This window comes from Fulmarus glacialis, unplaced genomic scaffold (assembly GCF_000690835.1).
Source record: "Fulmarus glacialis isolate BGI_N327 unplaced genomic scaffold, ASM69083v1 scaffold2614, whole genome shotgun sequence".
NCBI classification, from domain to species: Eukaryota; Metazoa; Chordata; class Aves; order Procellariiformes; family Procellariidae; genus Fulmarus; species Fulmarus glacialis.
The window spans coordinates 66,549-87,718 of NW_009207434.1; the positions used below are offsets into that span (position 1 = coordinate 66,549).

General features: G+C 40.3%; 1 protein-coding gene across 1 annotated transcript in view; it reads left to right on the plus strand.

The window, feature by feature from the left end:
• HECW2 (HECT, C2 and WW domain containing E3 ubiquitin protein ligase 2) overlaps nucleotides 1-21,170 on the plus strand; it is a gene marked incomplete at its 3' end in the record, with an annotated part of 74,228 nt that overhangs the window by 12,625 nt on the left and 40,433 nt on the right. The window contains exon 2 of the mRNA XM_009576099.1: nucleotides 20,681-20,788. Coding sequence (XP_009574394.1) covers nucleotides 20,681-20,788 — 108 coding nt within the window. The remainder of the gene's footprint in view (nucleotides 1-20,680; nucleotides 20,789-21,170) is intronic.

The window sequence follows — 21,170 nt, forward strand, 5'->3', positions numbered from 1 at the left end:
CCCCCCCCAGCTCCACACATTTTTTATTTTTACTTCTGTTGGTTTGGGGAGTCTGTATACACCTTCTCACTTGGTCTCTCTTTCTGCCTTTGCACTTCTTCTCGTGTTTTTATCTGGTATTTCTTGTGTTAAGGTGAGGGGGAGTCTGAATGGGAAAAATCATTAAGATGATCAAGAAGTTGAATCTGCCTTGCCCTAACACCTCCTCCCTCCAAAAAAACCACTAACTTTCAGTGTAGTTTTGGGTTGCATCTAATTTGGTTATAGTTTTCCTGTGGATACTTGCTGATCTGACATTGTGCAGCTAACTGACTGCTTTGTCTAGCGGAGCGTGGCAGGAGGCACTGTGAGCCTGCTCCTCCACGGGCCGTTGGCTCACCCGCTGGTTGTAACTATTAGCTGCAATGTGAAACTATGTCATTAGAAGAGCAGTTGGATCTCGGCTTTCCTGTATGAGATAAAAGCTTTAAAACAATGAAATATTTCTGGATGTTGGGACTGGCATGTTAAGAACTTGTGTATGATGGAGTTAGTGGATTGCAAAGGGGCATGCTAAGGTTTGGAAACCTCTTTGTTTGCCAGACCAGTTAAAGATGACAAATTACATACAGGGATCAAGGGATATTCCAATGCAGAAAAGTCATCAAATAGAAAAATGGAGTACAAGGAAATCAACTGGAAAGACTGAACAGACACTGATCCAAACTGTAAAGACTGTCAAGAGTAATGGAGAAAATGAGAAGGAGGCGCAGAGATTTTATTGTCTTGATGGAATCTGTTTGAAGAGTGACTTTGTGCAAACTCAGGGTGCAGTTTCCCTCCCTTGTGAGAGCCCCAGTTGATCATTTCTCCAAGAGCGGGTTGGCGTTGATGAGATTGCCTCTCAGAACTGGCTGCTGATGCTAACATGTTCTTGGAGATTCAGTACCACGTCTGGACCATGCTGATTTCCAAAACCTGTATGTGCATATGGAGTGAGCCTCCCGAGTGAAAGAAGAGGCTTAGCACCTTTGCTAGCCCAGCACACGGACATATGTTGTCACTTGGTAAATGTCTAGCCAAAGGCATCTGTTCAGCATTGTCATGCTGCTAAATTCATGTCTAATAGACAATACCATAGAAAAGTTTTAATGGAAAACTGCCTTGTTTCACTTTAATAACTGAGCATACTCAAAATACTTGAGTCGCACTCTTCAGGCTTCGCAAGTACATGAGAAGCCAGAGAAAGGCAAAAGCAATTTGTAATAACTACTATTTAATGAAATCTTTATTGTTTGGCAAATGGATTTTTCATTTGTTCCTGTCATGATTTCAGATATTCAGAAACATGAAACCCTGGGGATGAGTGCTTCTTGGAAAGGCCGTAAAAAAGTTTCATAGAATCATAGAATTATAGAATAGTTTGGGTTGGAAGGGACCTTTAAAGTCATCTAGTCCAACCCCCCTGCCGTGGACAGGGACATCTTCAACTAGATCAAGTTGCTCAGAGCCCTGTCCAACCTGACCTTGAGTGTTGTTTCTGGTTCTTTGCTTTTGTTTTCAGAGTTGAGCTTTTCCAAGACAGTGCATTTGATTACATTGCTGGAGACCCTTGAAGGTAGGGACTTCTTGTTTCCTTGTCCCTGTGTGATGACCTCCAGGTAGCCAGCGTCCCCAGAGCTCTGTGATGAGGTGGTTCTGTGGTTCTGCATCTCACTGAAAAGGCTTCATCTTGGGATGTATAGTTTGACCCCATGCCCCTGGGGGTAAGCACCAGGAATCTGAAATAAAGTTCTCCTGAGGCATAATGACAGCAATATTTTTAATTTAAATATTGGGGAGATTCACTAAACTATTTCAGGGAAGGTTTTTTGTCCCGGGGCGGGGTGGGGGGGGACGACACCAACAAAAAACACTTCACCTTCCTGATTAGCTATAGTACGTTGCTTTTAAAGCAGACATAGGGAGAGTTACGATGATGGGAAACCAACGTTGTATTTCACAGAAAATATTTCAGGTTCTTTTAGAACTTCCTCCTGCTCATTTCTTTAGAAATCTAAGGCTGACTTATCTTATTGTGTGTGTATTGGATGAATTTCTTCCAGGATGTGTTGGCTCATTTCCTTGAGTACTTCTAAATTTTCTGAATTTTTTTCAGTCACAACAGATAGCTTAAAAAGCTTTAAGGAAATGAGTCAACCTCCTGAAATAAATTGCTTTCTGAATAGAGGATACTGTGTTCAAAATCATAGACGCCCTTGATAGTTTGTGGATACTCATTTATACATACTCTCTGAAAATCTATTACATATATATACTCCCATGTTCCAAAAGGATTTGGGAGAAAATATCCCAAAGGAGCGCCTGAGCTTTGCTGTTAGGAATGTTGGGCACGTTTTCAGACTCCCAGGAGATGTGCGGGTTGGGAAGTGACAGGCAGAACCTCTAATGCAAAATTGAGGATGTCACTGAATTTGAGTGTAAATTAAGAGGAGTAACGTAAAGTTGAGGACTACCAAGCTTTCCTAAAATAGCATCCTGAGATCTGAAGGCTGCATAGGCAATGTGCTTCTCTCCTTATTTCATCTCTCTGACTTTCGGTAGCCCTTCCTGTGTGTCCTGCAGCCGCCTGAGGCAGGTTCTGTGAGGAAAGGCCCACGACCTGGCCTCCCCCCTTCGGGGCGGCCAGAGTCCTGGCAGGGAGTTGCTCTGCACGGGCCTTTGCTGAGTCACTGCGCTGGCAACTGACTGGAATCCTACATAGCTAGTTCAAAAATAAGTAAGAGGACACCATTTTAGTAACATATATGTCTTATGCAGTAGGTACGCAAGGCTTCGGGATTTTCTTTGCTTCCCGAGAATTACGCAGCAACTCAGGGACAGAAATGAGGAAGCCAGCGTCAAACGTCATGATTTGGGATTTTCTCTCTGATGAGCCAAACTAAAAGTAAAACCAGATGATCCTGAATTTTTAAGAAGTTTGACGCCTGGACCTGGACCTGGATCTGAACTTTGAACTCGGATGCAGCAGTAATTGGCCAGCTTGCCCTGCTTTAGTGTATTACAGAGAAAGTCCCTGATGCAAGCAATAAATACCACATCTCCAAAAGACACGACATACACTGTCGGCTTTTTAGGCACTCCGGAAAAATCTGAATACATGCAGATTGCCACGGAGAGAAGAAAGCGCAGAGTTACTGCAAAGGAGTTGACCCTGTTGGTGTGTAAAATGTCTCAAAACAATGAGAGTTGGATAAATGCAGGTATGAAATAAAAATCCATCTGCGATGCTCTGTCTAAAAGTTCCCCCCTCCGCAGCCCACCCTGGAAAGGGAGGGAGTTGGAAGATGGTGCGGGTCTCTGCCTCTGGTTTTCTACTTCTTGTCAGTGTTTGTCCATGACTTGCAGTCATGAACAATTGACTCGCTACAGTTCTCTTGTTAGAGCATAAGTGTTGGCCACAGTAGTTTGATACTTAGATTTATAAGCTTTTTAATATGACCTTTAGGAGTGAAGTAGCAGTATGTATTAGGAGTTGCAGCTGCAAGTTCCACAGCGGTTTTGTCCTGGCGTTCAATGCAGCTGAAATCTTTTCTGAAGGAGGAACACAGGTATTTCTTAGTTATTCTGAAGAGGGTGAAATGGGAAGGGGGTGGTGGAACCAACCAAAAACCCCCCAAAACAACTATGATCATGAGCAGTAAAGCAGTCTCAGTTCATAGTGTTGACGATTTAGGATAGCGATGGATTTTTTTCCCTCCATTTTTGGGATATTTACAAGGGTGTGTCATGTGGTATATCTGTTATAGTTTTTTTTCCAAGTCCTTGTAAATATTTCCAATCGTGTATGCTTTCCTGGTGTGAAATCTGACTCCTTCATTTTGTAGTTAATTTTTTATTTAATCCTTCCCAGTTCTTGTGGAGGTGGCAAGGTTGGGGCTCTGCGACCGCGTGGGGAGGGAACGGGTGCTGCATTCCTCTTAGCAAGGGCAAGCAAAAGAGCAGAATAGTCATGGTTTATTTAAAAAAAAAAAAAGTATTGCATTAATAGAATTGTCCCTCTTGAAGAATCTGAATAAATTATTGACTGTAATGTATTTGGCAGAAAGTGCTCGACACAAGATTGGCTTGCAGGTCAGCATACGTACCTGCTTGCAGCTGTGGGTTGAGGCATAGGGGATGGTATCCAGACTGTGGTAGAGAAAATGAGCAAAAGTAAATGGCTACAGCCACCATGACAAACTGTGGGGCACGTTGTGACAAAATGGGTTCAGTCTCCTCATCAAAGAACCGACAAAAACTTGTGAATTTCTGTCAAGTAAACAAGCCCCAGGCTGCAGTCCAAGGGAACCTGAATCAGGTCAGGGACAGTACAAGTATGCAGGCACCGAGACAGAAGTGAACAAATTAGATTTTCTGTGCCTGTATACCTTGCAAAAATAGCATCTTTGAAAGTGTATGTGCAAATTTAGAATGTGCTGCGCTCCTGAATTATTTCTGGGTTATCCTATGTCTGCTTGAATATTGATACAGTGTATAACTACACTATATTGCTTGGTGGAAATAACTGAAAAAACCACGATGTGCTTCTGAAAAGTGAACTGGGTCAGACTTCAGTCATATGCTCATCCAAGAAACCCTTCTCGTGGTATCTACAGTGTTTCCTTAATTGTGCTGTTAAATTCTGCAATGTCAGCATGCTAGTGCCAGATCCCAAAATGGGATAGTCTGTGTTTGCAAGTAATCAATGACACACAATATAAAATTATACAAAAATGCAGAAACCACAGCTCAGCTGAAAATTACGCCGCAGGGACTCAGTTCACAAATTGTATTAACAAAGTTTTCAGGATCAGAGCTCATTGTATGAAATTGTGCAGTTAGGTGTAATATAACCAATCTGGACAGGATTTTTTTTGTATAAGAAAGCATTTTTATATACTTTTAAAGCCATAGGTTTCTTTTTTGTTGTTTTTGTGTATTGCTTGCCTGCTTCTTGGATATAGACAACCATGTTGAGTAGCACTGGCTGTTGTCACCTACCAGTGAGGGAATAATACATGTCTTTGGGAACATTTAAAATATTTTATTTCACGTGCAACATTAGTAGTAGATGCTTAGAGATGATGTTTCACTTCTTACAGCTTTGCTGGGCTTCATAATGAACTCAGATTATCCTATATAATGTATTCATTCCGCTAATTATTAATAGCCATATCAAATCTAAAGTGAATCCTGAATCCTTACATCAAAAGCAGGAGGTAGGTAAAAGGAGGAATCTGGTCAGATTCATACTCACAAGAGTATGAAATACTTATCGCAATGGTAAAGCATCTCAGCACATTTGAAGTCAAATAATAGCAATGGCCTCATTAATAATTTTTAAAATATTATAATGTTTAGGTCTGCTTTTATGCCAGGTCAGAACAAAGTTTTTGGAATAAACTCATTTCAGGTGAAGAGACTGTAAAGAGTCTGGGAGAGCTTTTCAGCAATGGAAAATCTACAAGATGAGGAATCTGCCATTAGATCTTGCCATCATGAGGCACTGAAGGGGAGGTGGAAAGTGTAGCTGGCCAGGAAAATAAGTGGTAATGGTGAAAAAGGTAGTGAAGGATAGAGTGATTCAGCATATTCCTTTAATAGCCTTCCTTAGCACACTGCTTGCGTGGATGTGCTCTCTTTATGCTGACCTATTATTCCTCTATTTGTAGGTTTTCCACAGCATTACTTATCAGCCGTTTGAATGCCTTAGCAAACATATACATATATAAATAAAATAGGAGGACGTTACTCTTTACTTAAGCTAGAGGTTATGTGGTTTGTAGAAAGGAAAGGAGAAATTGCTTATGCAGAGGTACCCGCAATATCATAGTTAATGGGCTCACTCTTTAATAGAGGAACGAGAGGGAAGCGTTGATGCCTGTTTCTACCTTGGGTTAGAACCCGTATTCTTGGGCTGTTTCCTCTTTTTGTTAGTGGGTTTTACATTTGGTTTAGATTACTGAAAAGTTGAAGTATGACAAAGATGTGTTGTTTAGGTATAAATATTTTTCTGTATTCCAAACCAGCAAGCTCTCTGACTTTCTAATAAATTCCCTAAGAAACCTATTACTGTCAGATGACAACAATAGACTAGTTTGCATAATTGAAGATAAACTTGAAAAATAACAGCTGCTAAGGGAATACTAAATCCCACAAGATCCTTAAGAGATACGTGCTGCAGAGACATATTTTATTGACAACTTTTAGTAATCAGGAGGATTTCTAAAAGGCAGTGAGAAATCACTTGGAACTGGCAAGGAAAAAAACATTTTTAGAAATGTTTCTATATTAGACATGGGAATGGACTTGAACACTGAGAATGAAATGCCAGCTGATACTGTTACTGTCAAAAGGCTGGAACAGATTAAGAAGAATATTGATCAGACAATGTCAGAAGCTGCAAGCCATAATCAAGTGCAATCAAAAGCGAAGCTGAGGAATCTGGAGGCAGTCTTTCCTCTCCTTTCAGTGATGCATCAGTTGTCTCCACCCAATGTTGAAGGATGCCACATTGCTGGAAATCCAGAGATACTCGTGCCATTGCAATAGTTCCAGGGTTCAAACCATCAACCATTTGAGAAGGCAAAACCCAAACTAACCTCCTGGATCCCTAGGTGTCAGCTGCTGTATGTAGGAAAATTCCTTTTTCTGGGCATTTTATCTGTTCTGTGGGTATACTGCATCTAGGGCTTCTTGGTTTAGCCTTCCTCCCTAGCAGTAAAGAAAACAAACTTACATACGCGCACGCTCTTTCTCCCGCCCCTTCCAGGACCTTTGGGGAGTGTGTCTGGCACTGACTTTGCTCCTTGCTGATTCATTCCAGGAAAGATAATAGAGCTTTGGGAAACCTGTAGGTGCGACGTACTATCAAAAGCAAAATAAAACCACCCAACTAGTTGGCCATAAAAGTGGCTGATGGATCATTGTGTGCAAAGGCTGGGTCAGCTCTTTGGGTAATGCTGTCTCTGTGGCTCAGAATGTTTTGTGCTCTGAGTTTTACACCCTTGCCAATGATGAATTCATCTTTTTTTAATAAAAATCTTACGGAAAACTTCCAGTGATTCTGGGTGAAACTTTCACTTGCACAAAAAGCCACTTGTGATAACTGGCGGAGGGTATGCATATGTGGGCAGTTAAAACACTTAAGTTGTTTTTGTGGTTATGCTCATTCTCCTCCGTGGCCATCAGCAGAACATGCCATCTGGCAAGGGAGCACCTCCTTCCCCTTACACGCCTGAGAGCTCCCCGCAAATGAGATTTCAGCTCGTTGGGATACTTTATGCCCTTATGGGGATTTAAGAAGAAATACGTACCTTTTATCTCTTGTACTTTCTTCTGAGTTGCTTATTATTTGTTCGGTCCTAGAAGAGAAATATATTTACTGAACTTAGTCTTTTTGTTTGCTTGCAATTTGCATAAATACAAATAAAGATCTTTTCAGAATTGTTACATATACCTAATGAATCTCTTTGGGCCTGTGGCTCTTTCATTAAAAGTTGTGACATGAGTTGAGGGTTGGAAGTGCAAGCTTTCGCCCAGTGACACAGCTCTTGTGCTGATGGATTCCTTTATTTTGATGAGCAAAGATCATGAAGTTACTTTTCAGGTGTAGCTGCTTATGGTTGGTTGGTGTTTGTATCTCTGCAGTGCCTGGAAGGTCTTGCTGGTCAAGATGTTGCACATACAGTAGGTGACAGTTCTGATCTGAAGTAATTGAGCTCATCCTTTGTGCTGTATGAATATTTTCTAACACTTGCTAAAATGTAAATAATTGTGCCAGTAATATGTCTGTTACAATATGAATGGAAAAAAAAGCACATCAAATGGATAATGCACCAGTGAATTCAGGTCAGTCTTTGTAGAAGATAATTGCAGAAATTGAGGAATTTGTGTCACTTGAGTTAGTTAGAATGGGGTTTTTAAAATTATTGCTGATTACTGTGATCAATAACTAGTTCTGGCTTTCCAGCAGTTTTGAGGGTCATCTGTCAGCTGAGGTTTTTGACTTGATAAATTTATTAACCTGAAAACTTCAGTAATAAATTATAATTTCTTATAATGTATTATCATCTCAGTTTTAGGACCAGAGGATAAAAAACCGAAGTAAGCACAAAACTTGTCAAAAAGTGTTTGGAAAGTTCATGTGAAATTTTAAAGTACTCACATATCATCATTAAGTTGTAGGGCATGGGAAGTAGGATGGCTGCTGATAATTAGGGCTGGGATGGCTACTGTTAATTAGGGCAGGAAGTTTTGTAGTTTATACAGGTAGTAACAGGCTTGATACTTGCCTTAGATATTTCTTAGGGTACCCATCTTACCACTGATAGGGGTTCTGATAATAATATACCAGTACTACTGTAAATGCCTTATAAAGTGGGGTAGTTTCTTCTACTGTATAAGCAGCTGGAGGAAAAAGGAAAAGGGAGCAGAAGGATGGACAAAAAAGAAGGAAGGAAACTAGAAAAAGTTCTGTGCAAGCCTACAGATCATTAATAGCAAATACGCTGGTAATAAATTTACTCTGCCTCGTGGGTAGCCAACATGAGGCATATCGCAAAATGTAATCTGGAAAAATGGTGAGTACTCAAGCCTAATGTTTCATAAGTTTTGGTGGACAATTGCCAAGTACTTGTTTGCTGGTATCTGATTTTAAAATTTCATAAATATAAATAGAACAAAAGACACTTGCAAATTTTTTCAAAATATAGATTTAAAATAACGTGTGTGTTTTAAAGATCTCTTCTAGCCTGTTGTGCTATTTACACGTGTGCGTTTCAGTGATGTGTATGATGTTTAAAGGGCAGGTGTACATTTCATAATGATTCAAAGTGGTATTTTATTTTTAGATTTGCGAACAAAAAAAAAAGTAAAAATAGCACAGTCTTATTGACTCTATTTTAAGGCCTCTTAGTTATGGCAATTGTGTTTGCTGACAGTTCCACAAGAAAAACCTCTTTTTGAAGGGTAAGTCAGTTACAGGAGGATTACATGTGGAATAAAGTGTACTTAAGTTTAGCTTATGAGCTAGTAATGGTTCTCAAATGAGCATAAATTTTACCAAAATTGAATCCAGAAGAGATCATTACATCATTCAGTCTGATTTCGTATATATTACGGGCCACTCAGTGCTGTCCAAACTTTAACTAGCCTGAATATTCCAGTTCTCAGAAAATTAAAATATGTACCATTGTCAGAGAGCAGCGGCAGACTGAGTTATAATAATGATCTTCTTGCAGAGGAGGAACTGTTCCAAGTGCATTTTGGGGCTATGAAGGAGGAAGAGGAATGGGGTTGCTGACCCCAATGGCAGACTCGACAGGGCTGCCATAACCATCTGGCCCTTCCTGAAGTGATTTCCACGGTTTCCACTTGAGAAATATTTGATCAGGAAAAAAAAAAACCAACCACAAAGCAAACCCCCCAGTTTCGCTGATGCCTTTCTGCATTGGGTATGTGCATACATGACCAGATGCTGCTGGTCCATTAAAAAAACCAGCATGAAGGCCATAAAATAAATGACCCCTCACTTTTTCCACTGGCTGTGAGATTACATATGATCTGTACCAAGACAGCCACACCAGAGAAAGCCATCTCTGTAAGTGCAGCTGCGCTAGCAAAATTGTGCTTTTGTTGGAAATGTTTATTTACCAACAGAATTTATCCGGGGGCAGGATAGGCTATGTTGACAAAAGCACAGCTTTGCTGGTATCATGTCTTCCACAGCAGGAAAAAAGAATACTTTGTTATATTTTCTAGTTTTTCTAGCAAAGACTTGTGATGGGAACATGGTCACAGATAAAAGCGCATGCACTTTATTCCTGGGAAGCTGCAATCCTCTTCTGCGTGCGGCTCAAGCAAGCTCAGCAGCTCATGCATTGCCAGCAAACAAGTGCTTATCTGACACCATATAAGGCTGCAGTCGAGAAGGAAAATGATGAAAAACATTCCACAATAAACTTAGACTGGCAGAAAAGCTTAGATACAGCTTTTTTTTGTTGTTTAAATTTAGCTCTGACAGTATTTACTCACAAAATGACCTTTTACAGTTAATTAGGAAAAATGGCTTGTATTTCTAGATTTGCTAAACAGTCCTGACTCAGAATAACAGGCCTTTAGGATACTTGTACACACAAAGGGTTTTTTGTTTTTCTTGGACTTGCTACCATTAAAAGCAGGAGATAATCACCTTTAGGCTACAAGGTCATGGGAGTGTTGGGATGTGTTTGGGGGTATGGTGGGGAACTGGATATCACAGAGGGGAGCGTATTGAGAAGGAATTATGGTTGTGAAGATGGGTTTGTATTGGAGTTTTAACAAGGTGTGAGACACAGCAAAGTTCTTAAATGCAAACAAACAAACAAACAAAACCAAAACAAAAAACAAACCCGCCCCCCCAACAACAACAAAACACCAAAAGATTTCTGAAAGTGTCAAGGGTGATGCTACGGGAGAGATACAGGCTCCTCTTTTCCTCAGTGTATTGCTTGCATCTTTGCTGCCCTCCTATTCTTTAATCTTTATAATATGATAGCCCACCGGGTCTAGTACATTAGATTATAAGTGTAGTCCAACTTTAGCAGCCATTGGTGACCTAAATCTGAATTTCCAAACTGTTCCCTGCCTGGTGGCCCCAGCTTTCGGCTTTCCCCCTGAGGAACAGGCTGTCTCTGTCTCCTGCAGACATCACTTTCCCCAAACCATCAGCAGCTGAGACGATTGTGAGTTGACATGAGAGGTGGTGCAGCTCTTGCCTCAGCTGCATGATGCTTCCTTCAGGAGGAGGTGGAAGCATCCCCCATGCTGTATTTACCCCCACGTACAGCCAGCTGGACCTCAGTGAACTAAATGGTAGGTGATTTATTAGCATTTTGCAAAGATACTAATATGATCAAGTATCCACAATATGATCAGTATCTAATGGTCTTTATGGCTAAGGGCATGGTGTACTATCCGTCAAAGTTTATTCAGTGTTGCTCTGTAGCTTAATTTTTTGTCTAACGTTACGCCTTTCTTGTAGTATCTGGTCTTTTGTGGTGCATTGCAGAAACACCCAAGTATTGTGTACATGTGTTGTGTAGGATCTGGCTTCCAGATGTTGACCCACACTGCACGGAGCACTTGAGCCGTGGGGCTGGCACATATGTGAAACCTGCAGTGTAGATGGGAACGAAACGCACATCATCTTATGGAGGAGGATTAATAAGATTTTCAGGAAAGAGGTTAAGCTTGAGGTCATTTCCTTCCTATTGTTACGCTTTTGAATTTTTGCCAGTGAGATGGGTGAAAGGATTTATTTTTGTCTTTGAATGCTTTGAATTTCAATGATGTCTTTACTTTGAATACGGAGAAGTGGAATTCCACTTTATTCCTGCCATTGTACTGTGTCGTATGTCTGAAAAAAGTACTTGTTTTTTTTGCAATATCTTTGTCCTGCATTCTAGTTAACTAATCCTTTCAGCTGCTGCTGTGCCTTGAAATATCACATTGTGTGTGGGCACATGGCGGTGCTCTGATCCCCATGTTGAAGTGTTAGTGTACATATAGAAAGATACAAAATGTAGTAATATAATTCTTGAAAAAGAAGGAAATAGCCCATTTTACGGCCAGTGTCAGAATAAAGGCGGTGTATGAAAATGAGAGCAAGGATCTTGCCACTGTATTAATTTAAGCTTCAATAGCAAAAAGGTTTCGTTGTTTAGTGTTTGGATGGGGTGTATGGTATGGCTTCTACCTTTACTCTGCTTCTGCAGCTGAAGTAGGAGTGAAGTGTTAGAGAAATACAGCTTATTCCTGATCATCCTGTCAGTCACAGGTAGAAGAACGAATAATTGCTCTTGCTGTGTAAAATGATAGAGTGCAATAAACGTCAGCAACATAACATATATGGTATGTAGGGGGTCACAGAGGGCACCTGAGGAAATGCGAATGCCGTCTTTCCTCTTCTTGCCCACAGCGCAGGGGCAGTAAGTGGAGGTACGTGAACCTTAATTTTGGTTGTTAATTTGGGAACAAATTGCTGCTGTGCAGTGAGGAACAAACACCTCCCTGCTTTTTTGACCCTGGGTCGTGATATTAAATATCTGAGTATAGATGATGACGATCCTTCACTGCTAATATGGCAGGGTTGTGTCACCGGAAGGCTGATACTTGTGTCTAGGCTGGAGCTCAGGGTGCACCATGGCAGTGCACCATCACCTTCATGGAGAGCCCAAACAGCCGCCTCTCTCCTACGTGAGGCTGTTAGAGCACCTGTTGTACCTTTCTCCGCCTCTTACTTTTCTGCCCCTGTTTTTCTCAGCTGAAGATTTGTGTCTTATTTTTTCATTACTGTCCAAGTTTGCCAAAGTGGTATGAAGAGTGAAGAGATCTGTGATAGCATGTAGTAGGATCTAGTAGCTGCTTAGGTAGCTTTTAAGACTGTCCAAGAATTTTGTTCTTCTCAATTTTTTGGGGGGTTGCTCAGTTGGCATTCAAGAGAGAACAGTTTCCAGCCATTTAGTACACAGCAGTGTTTTAAATTTCTCTTACAGTAGTCCAGTTCTGGTGTTCTTTCCCCTCCTGTCCTTTGAAAATACAATTCCTAGAGGTGCTCATGCAAACATAAAGAATATAGTAGCTTTCAGTTCTTTGTTAGCAAAAAGTCTATCTTAATTTCTTTGGAAGCATTTTTTGGAAAGTCTTCAGGCCAAGTATGAATAAATAGTCCTGTCAGAGGGTGGTTTTGTTTTTTTTTCCCTCTGTTTTTTGTTATCTGATTATTACTAGGAAAATCAAGATTTTCTTTGAGAGCTTGAACCTAGTGCTCCAGAAGCGTACAGTTTCATGAAATGTGTGCTGCAAAGGACTCGATCTGCAGACCATGGACCAGACTGCAAAGATACCTTTAAGTACCCTTTTTGTTCTTGTGGTACTGGAGTGCTTTGGCACAGTTTGGGTCCTTGCCGTAAGTTGAAGGAGTTGTGGGTCGGCTGCCAGCACCCACCAGGAGGCTTGTGAGCAGTCAGAGCATCTGGCAAAACCGAGCCGTGTCCGAGCCCCTGCGCTGAGGTGGCATTTACCAACCTGAAAGAGGAGAGGTAGTAATAGCAGCTCCCTGCCACCTGCTTATCCTCCTGCTCAGGACTGCCCAGTGCAGAGTCGTCCTGGGTTAAAGGCAGCTTCATCCCAGCCAAATGTCACAGAGCAGTCTCGTCTTCTCTAAATGGCTGGATTTGTGGGGAAGTCATGTGGGAGAGCAAAATACTGAGTAAACAAAAGCCAGCACTTCCAGTGAGATCCCGCTGTGCTCGTTGTTGTGGCTGCCTTGCCGTCATTTCTAGGATTTAACGATCCTCCTGTTTACATCAGCCCGCCCCACGCTGCGGGGCCGTGGCTGTGCCTCGGAATCCTCCCTTGGACAAGGCGAGGAAGGAAGTGGAGGGAGGATGGGGCTTCGGCATCCTGTACCCTTCGGAGGGGAGTGGCCGCAAATAGCTGAGCTTGAAGGACGTAATACTTTATATGTTTTAACACGGGTTGTTTGGACCTAGATAAACCCTTGATTAAAGGAGAAGAGGCAGACGATTGTGTGTAACTGCTAGAAACTGCCGTGGAGTTTGAGAACATCCTTCCAAAACCCTTTCCTTCAAATGACAAGAGGAAGGGAGAGGACAGATGCAGTTTGAGGAGCTGAGATTATGCAACAGTGCTAATACAGAGCTAAAGCCTCCAAACTTGAGCTGCACAGGCTGCGTCCAGAAGGCAACTTTTGTAGAAAATACCATTTGTGATTGGGAACAGGGATACTATTTTCAGGATCTGTCCTGTAAAACGTTAATTTTTTTTTTAATTGTTCAGTTTGTTAATTGGGTTCAGATGGAGGAATGCAGTTTAGGATCCACAGGCATCCTTTGGAATGGCCAGGTAAGGCTAGAAGGTGCAACTAAGTGTTGATCTTTAGTATCAGCGATGTGCTGCATATGCTAGTGCTGTCTTCTGTGAGAAATGTTTTGGTTCCACCAGAAAGCCTGTGAACTGTTCACAGACTGAGATGGGGAATTCTGAAAATCACGGAACATAAGCTGTACATAGTGGGTTAATACTTGTTTGTCCGATAGTAACTGATATGTAGTGTATTTTAAATGGGTTGACGTAATGTGATTTATTGTAATAATTGCTTGCAATGGAAGCTCTGCCTTGAAATTGTTAGTTTACTTACTGGCTTTCCAGAAAAGGAGTGAGGCCTCAGGTGATAAAATTCGTCTTCTCCTTTAAATGTGTGCTGATGCAGTTTTCAATTGCTTTTAAGCATATTTTGGATATAAAGGAGAAGTTGGTTTAGTTTGTTAGTTCAGTAAACATTGTGCTACTTCTTTAATGATTACCCATGGATTATTTTTATTTTTTTCTCATATTTCTAGAAGTAAAATTATTAGAGGTTACCGAAGTGAAAATACTGCACAAAATTTAGTGTTACAAACTTTCCCAGTCAGTTGCTCAAAATCCACAGCAAGTACTCTTTGGAACGTTCTTACTAATTTTACATTTTGGTGACGGTCTGTTTTCCTGCTTGTAAGTCTGTGCTCACACCAAAAAGTGGAGTGCATTTACTGGCACTGGGAGTGAGGTTTTGGAAATCATGCAGTAAAATGCATGTAAATCAGATTTCTGGTTTACATTGGAAATGCCATCCTAGAGATCTCCTGACAGTTGGCTTAGAATTAAGTTCAGAAATATCCTCCGATGCAGATTAACTACAAACCTGTTACTTTTAAAGACTGAGTGAAATGACAGAGTAAAACAGGTAGAGGATGATCGTTCATAATAGTATGCTTATGAGAGAAACTGATGGCAGATTGATGAATCTCAGCTTGAGACAAAACTATAGGTAGCCTTGTTATCTACCAGCCTTCCAGCTCCTCTGATACACACTGTAAGAGAACACCTAATAAGAGAAATAACATGTAGATCGATGCTTTGTAAGCTTCCCCAGGCTGAGTACAAACACCCCTCTTAATAATTGGATGCATCGCACACATCATCTTCAGTGCCCAAGAATTTATTAAAATTAACCTAAAATGCTAAGGAAGTCAGCATTTTGACAATCTGAACTTAATTTAAAATTTTAAATTAAGAAGAAACAATACAAGCACTTCAAAAGATTTTGCATAAAACATCTTCCAGAAAGGGGTGAAAAAATGGAGATTGGGATGTAAATCCCAAATGAGGATAATGAGGATGTAAATCCCAAATGAGAATTATGCAGGGATACAATGGTGTTACCAACATGATTGATCTTTTCTGAGCTAAGCTGCGTGGATTTTTCAAGAGTTGTGAATTACGATACCCATATATGGTTGTCAAAGATGAAAATTGTAAAATTGTATATAATTAAAACCATTCAGTGACTTTCGGAATCTGTTAAGCATCACCTTCTCTCTGAGCTCTGCATATAAGCATCTTTATAAATGTGTTATAGAAAAGAGATCGGTATGCAAAAGTTTGAAGCCCTTAGATTGCTATAGGTTAGCAATTGCTTAGATTGCCAGGTTGGATGGGGCTTTGAGCAACCTGGTCTAGTGGAAGGTGTCCCTGCCCATGGCAGGGGGGGCGGAACTAGATGATCTTTAAGGACCCTTCCAACCCAAACCGTTCTATGATTCTATAGGGAACTTCTAAATTTTCTCCTATTCAGTAAGCAATCTGTGATGTTTCCACAGTAGGAGTTTGTGACTTCTGTAATGCTTTTGTATTTGAAGAATAAAAATCCTTTGTATTCATGGAGACAAGCCTTTTATCCATAACTTAACACTACTGTCCACAGAAACTGGGATCAGAAGATGAGCATTGGTTTGCATATGACCAGTCTGTGCACTGGGACTATCAGGCTTGTTTCAGATATTAATCAGTAGCAGTTCTTGCTTTTAACTGTCTTACAAAAGACTGTATCTTATTTATTTATTTATTTGTTGATTTAAGCTATGCAAGGTGACTCTGTAAGGTGATGGATTTCAGGTAGTTTGTCCTTTTTCCTAAGACAAATAGTGAAAGCAATAAGACACAAAGAACAAAACGTGAACTCCACAGAAGCCTCCTGACCCCTCATGTCAGGTACTGGCTTAGCAGGGCTTTCAGCACTGTCTCCTGTAACATCCTCATGCGAAACTGGGAGTAGCAGTTGATAAACCAGATGGTTGTGCTGCCATTCAGAGGAACCTCAACAGGCTGAAGAAATGGGCAAACAGGAATGTCACGAAGTTCAAAGGGAAATGCCAAGTCCTGCCCCTTGGGAAGAATAAGCCCTGGCACTGGGACAGGCTGGGGACTGACCGTCTGGAAAGCAGCTTTCAGAAAAAGACCTGGAGGTCCTGGTGGACAACAGGTCAAACAAGAGCCAGCAGAGTGCCCTGGCCACTGGCATCCTGGGCTGCGTTAGGAGGAGCCTTAGCCAGCAGGTTGAGGGAGGTGGTCCTTCCCCTCTACTCAGCACCGGTGAGACACATCTGAGTGCTGTGTCCAGTTCTGGGCTCCCAGTACAGAAAAGGCATGGCCATACTGGAGCTTCTTATGGCTCTTACTCTTTTACGGGCATAATTCTATTGTGAAAACTAATTCTGTAAAAACAAAACCCTCTTCTTTCATTGCACTGTTTCATCCGTTTGTCCAGTACTTCTATATTGCTTTTCACATAATATAGCATACTGAATTGACACATGCTAGAGGGAGCTGCATCCCATTCACTGTCACATCAGGGCAGAGCTGTGGACACAGGTGGAGAACTACAATGCTGACATGGAGAGCACAAGCTGTGGGTATTACAGATGCCGTTGGTATCTAACTTACCTTAACGGGTGTTGTCATGATGATGAAGCCTGAAAGTGGAAAAAAAATTAGTTTGGTTCTTAATACCAGGTTTGGCTGATTGCTTAGCAGTTAAATAAAGAAAACATTATTACTCAGAACATGTTTGCTTTACAGTGATTTCAAGGAGCACTAGTCAGTGTGAAGTTCCACACAGTGATATATTTATTACTATCCACTTTTCATTTTAGAACGTATCTCACATATGCTGATTTGTGCAGGGGTTGCAGCTCTGAGAAGTAAGTTACTTTCTGTAATATTTTGTGTCTAAGAATTATTAAAGACAGAAAGATGCTGTGCATCTTGCATTGGTTTATTTCTTTCAGAAGTGTAGACTCACTGGACGAGATACCAATGCAGTAAGACAGTATTTTGTTGCATATTTTATGTTCTGGGAAGGGATATTTATATCTCCTCTTTGGCCCAGATTCTGGAACAGCCGCCAGTTTCACAAACAGCAACAATTATCAGCTAAAAGGGGACTAGAACTTCTTAGAATTGAAATTCCTTATAGAATATATATCGTGTGTGTGTGTGTGTATATGTGTGTGTGTGTGTGTGTGTGTATACACATGGACATACACGTACACTTTTTGGGGAAGAAGAGAGATGAGGTAGTGGTAATTCTGACACTGCTTTTTGTGCTCTCAAAGACTTCTTTATTGCCCAGCTGAATATTACTATCACTGTTTAACTGTTTTTTATTGCAGTGTTGATAAGTAAATTTCGGCAATATTGTGTACTTTAATGTTTTCATGCTATTTTTTGGTGTGGTTTTTTTTTTCTTTTCCTTTTTTTTGCTGTTCAGTTTCTTTTTTTAAAATCCATGAACTGAGGTTTGAAGTTATTTTTCCATATGCATTAGTGATGTTATTTTTTTCCATTATGTGAATAACATCATAAAAGTAGAAAAAAATCAGCTGTTTCGGAAGAAAATCAAAGCTGTCCAAAATAAATTCTGTAATTTGAGTCGATTGCTGACAGGCAGTGGTCTGTCAGCATTTTTCATCCCTCTGTCTCCGCCACCTTCTGTTGCAATGGCAGCATACCTGTGGGCAGAGTATCAATGATTCAGTCTTCATTGCTGCAAAGGAGACTATTCCTTCATGAAAGGGCTGGAAGTCCAGACACTTTCTTAAATGTTGGATTTTATTAATTAAGGTGTAAGAAAATGTTCTGCTTTCTTGTAACTATCAGCTCAGAATTCGAGACTCGGTTCATGTAGGACCTTTTCTGAAGCTCACTAATGTCCTGTTAAAAATTACCATTGACTTTACTTAATTACTGATTTTAAAAAACAAAGAACAGTTGCTTGTGCCTTAATGTTGGAAGTCTCACTGTTAAAGGCGTATTTCATTGCTTCAGAGTTCCTTGATTTTTTGAACAAGATAAGGATAAAAAATTTCATGCTTACGGTTATAATGTACCAAATATCTGTCCTTCTGCTCAGAATTACGAAGACTCTTTTCCAGTTGATTAAATTCAGAAATTCAGAAGAACTAGGGCATGTTAGGGGAGGTGGTTTTTTGTCATACGATACATCTTTATTTACCTAGACGTAATGAGAACACTGAATAATTTAAAACTATCTGTGTTTCAGATAACTGTGGAATTTTTAAAGAATCTGCTCACTTTTGGTAGCGATGGTTCGGATAACCAAGTTTGTATGGTGGACCAAAGTAGGCACTAGTATAGATTTGCTGGAAGTTAAGCTATATCTTATGGCTTCCCAGAGTTCTGTCTGTGGAAGATAATAGTGGGGCCTTTGGTTAGGAAGGCACATTAAAAAATAAAAAAGTAAATAAATAAGTCAACAGTGTATTGTTTCGGTTAGTGTTATTGCAAGCCACATATAGAGATTTTTTTCTGAGGCCCATGGGATGATTTACAGGCTGTACTTTCAGAGTTCCTCTTTATATAGCTTTGGAAAAAAAAAGAAATACATGGGTGAGATAGAGCTTTGTTTACTCTGAAAGTTTTTCGCCGTAATGAAGAATAATTATGCATGTTTTAAGTTTTTACTGCCTATGTGCCTGACTGTATGGTGTATGCAGTTTATGTACTATCGTGTTGATTTCACACAAAAAATTAAGCCTTGAGGGTATTACATGCTCGAAGATCACAGGCAGTAGGAGAACCCTCCTCTCTCTTCTCATTGTCATTGAGATAATTATGAAACTATTCTGGACTCGTCATGATGTTGAGGTGTTCAGACCACAGCTTTCTAAAAATTCTCGAAGTTGCCCATGCCTGGAGCCATAAAAATGTCTGTAGCTTGCCATGGCTGCCTCTTGACTTGCCAGGGCTCTTCCAGGTTGTGGACAGGGTGTGTAACTTACTCTTGAGCAATCACAGAAGTCCAGCATGTGTCTGGTAATGCTTTGCATGTCAGTTTGGTGGGATGTGAATGTACAGACTGCACTAATCATGATTCAGTAGAGTTATTGTGCATACACTGAGATAAGCAATCAGAATGAAAAGGAGAAAGAGAAGCTTTAGTGTAAGTTTATATTTTTAAGATAAAAATAACAAAGCTGCATTGTTGATTATTCTTTCATAAATAGCATATGGATTTCTAAAATGAAGGTGACAATTCTGTAATCTTACTTATGCAGGAGTTCCTACCAAAGTACGAAGAAAACGTGCTTGAATGGATAGGAGCTTCATGAACAAAGCCACAGTAGATTAAGTTCTTAGTGAGGTCTTTTTAAGACTGCAGAATGCACTCAAATGTGTGTAATAAAACAGGATACTTTTTTAAAAAAAATTTAAGACTAAGGGATATCAAGTACCCCTGGAAAGAATTAGGATGTTGTATTTGAGGTCACAGGTGTAATTGTCTAATTAAGAAACAGCTGCCTAAACGCACTTGTAAAACGTTACGATGCATAATTCTAAAGATCTTCCTGTACAAAAGAAGTTAAGTTGCGTTTATGTCAGCTTCCTCTGGGTGGTCGTAACTAACCTTTGTGCCCTTTCAAACAGCTTCTCACTCTGGTTTTCTTTCATTCATACAGCGTTCTGGGTGCCTGAACACAGGCTGGTAAATAAAAAACAAACCCCAAGACCCGTGTTCATTACTGTTAGGATAAAAACCTTAGTTCGGGAGGGGAAAATACTGGTATTGCTAAGCTGACCTGGAGATACTTAGTGTTTGCTTCTCAGTTCTCTTCTTTTGAATGTATTTTGCTGAATCTCATTTGTATCTCTCGCTTCCTAAGTGACAGTTCTGCCCTTTGAGCCTCTAACTTGACTTCACTGATAGGGAATAATACTGTACATGTCGGGAAGTTGAAAGTGTCAGATTTTTTTGGTGTATGTATAAAAATATTCTCTCTAGTTTCTAAAATATAGGATATATTAAAAACTGAGGTAAGACTTGATACCTATGGTTGCATTCTATACTTCCTACCTAGGGAATGAATGCTAGAGTATCACATCACAGAGCAGGACTGCTGTATAAAATGGTGTGGTAACTCTGTGATGAAGTTGGAATCAGCTATACACTCCCAGTAGCCTCTCTGTTGCGTTAAGGAAGTTTTGGAATTTAACACTTTATCTTGGCAGGCCACTTCTTACAGGAAACCATATACTTACTTTGGCTGTATGTATGTCTGCTCACTCTGCATAAATTGATCTAACTATCAACTGTGAATGAGAAGTCATTTATCTTTTGCCAGTTTGTTTGGTTTTTTTTTATGTGTTTTTTTTTTTTTTTTAAACACAAGTAATTTTTTGTATCTGGGCCTCTTGAAACAGAAAAGCAAGAAAACTATTATAAATACTACTTGACAATTTTTTTTTTCTCTTTCAGATGAGAACTCTCCAGCCAATTTCTGGGATTCCAAGAATCGGGGAGTGACTGGCACGCAAAAAGGACAAATTGTATGGCGAATTGAACCTGGCCCCTATTTTATGGAATGTGAGTATCTATTTATCCAGTGCATATCCAAAGGCAAGCATGCCTTTGTGTCAAGACAAGTCAGCAGGATGGCATTTGATATCCATTTTGTAAATCCCTCTGATAAACCGAAGGAATTGATCGTGTTGCTCTAAGGGGCAGCATTTTCCAGTGCGTTTGCTGGACATTATAAAAATGGAGTTGAGCTTAGATGTACGTTTGTATTCTAGGGGTGTTCTTAGACAGCATGCTTCAGTTTAAAGGAGGAAGAAATTGCCTTGTGCAATGTCGTATAGTATATACGCATTGAAAGATGAAGTCCCTTCCCAAGAAGTTTAAAATTTCAGCTGGACAAACATTAATGGTAAATGCACACAAAGGAAAAGGTAATAAGCTAGTAGTG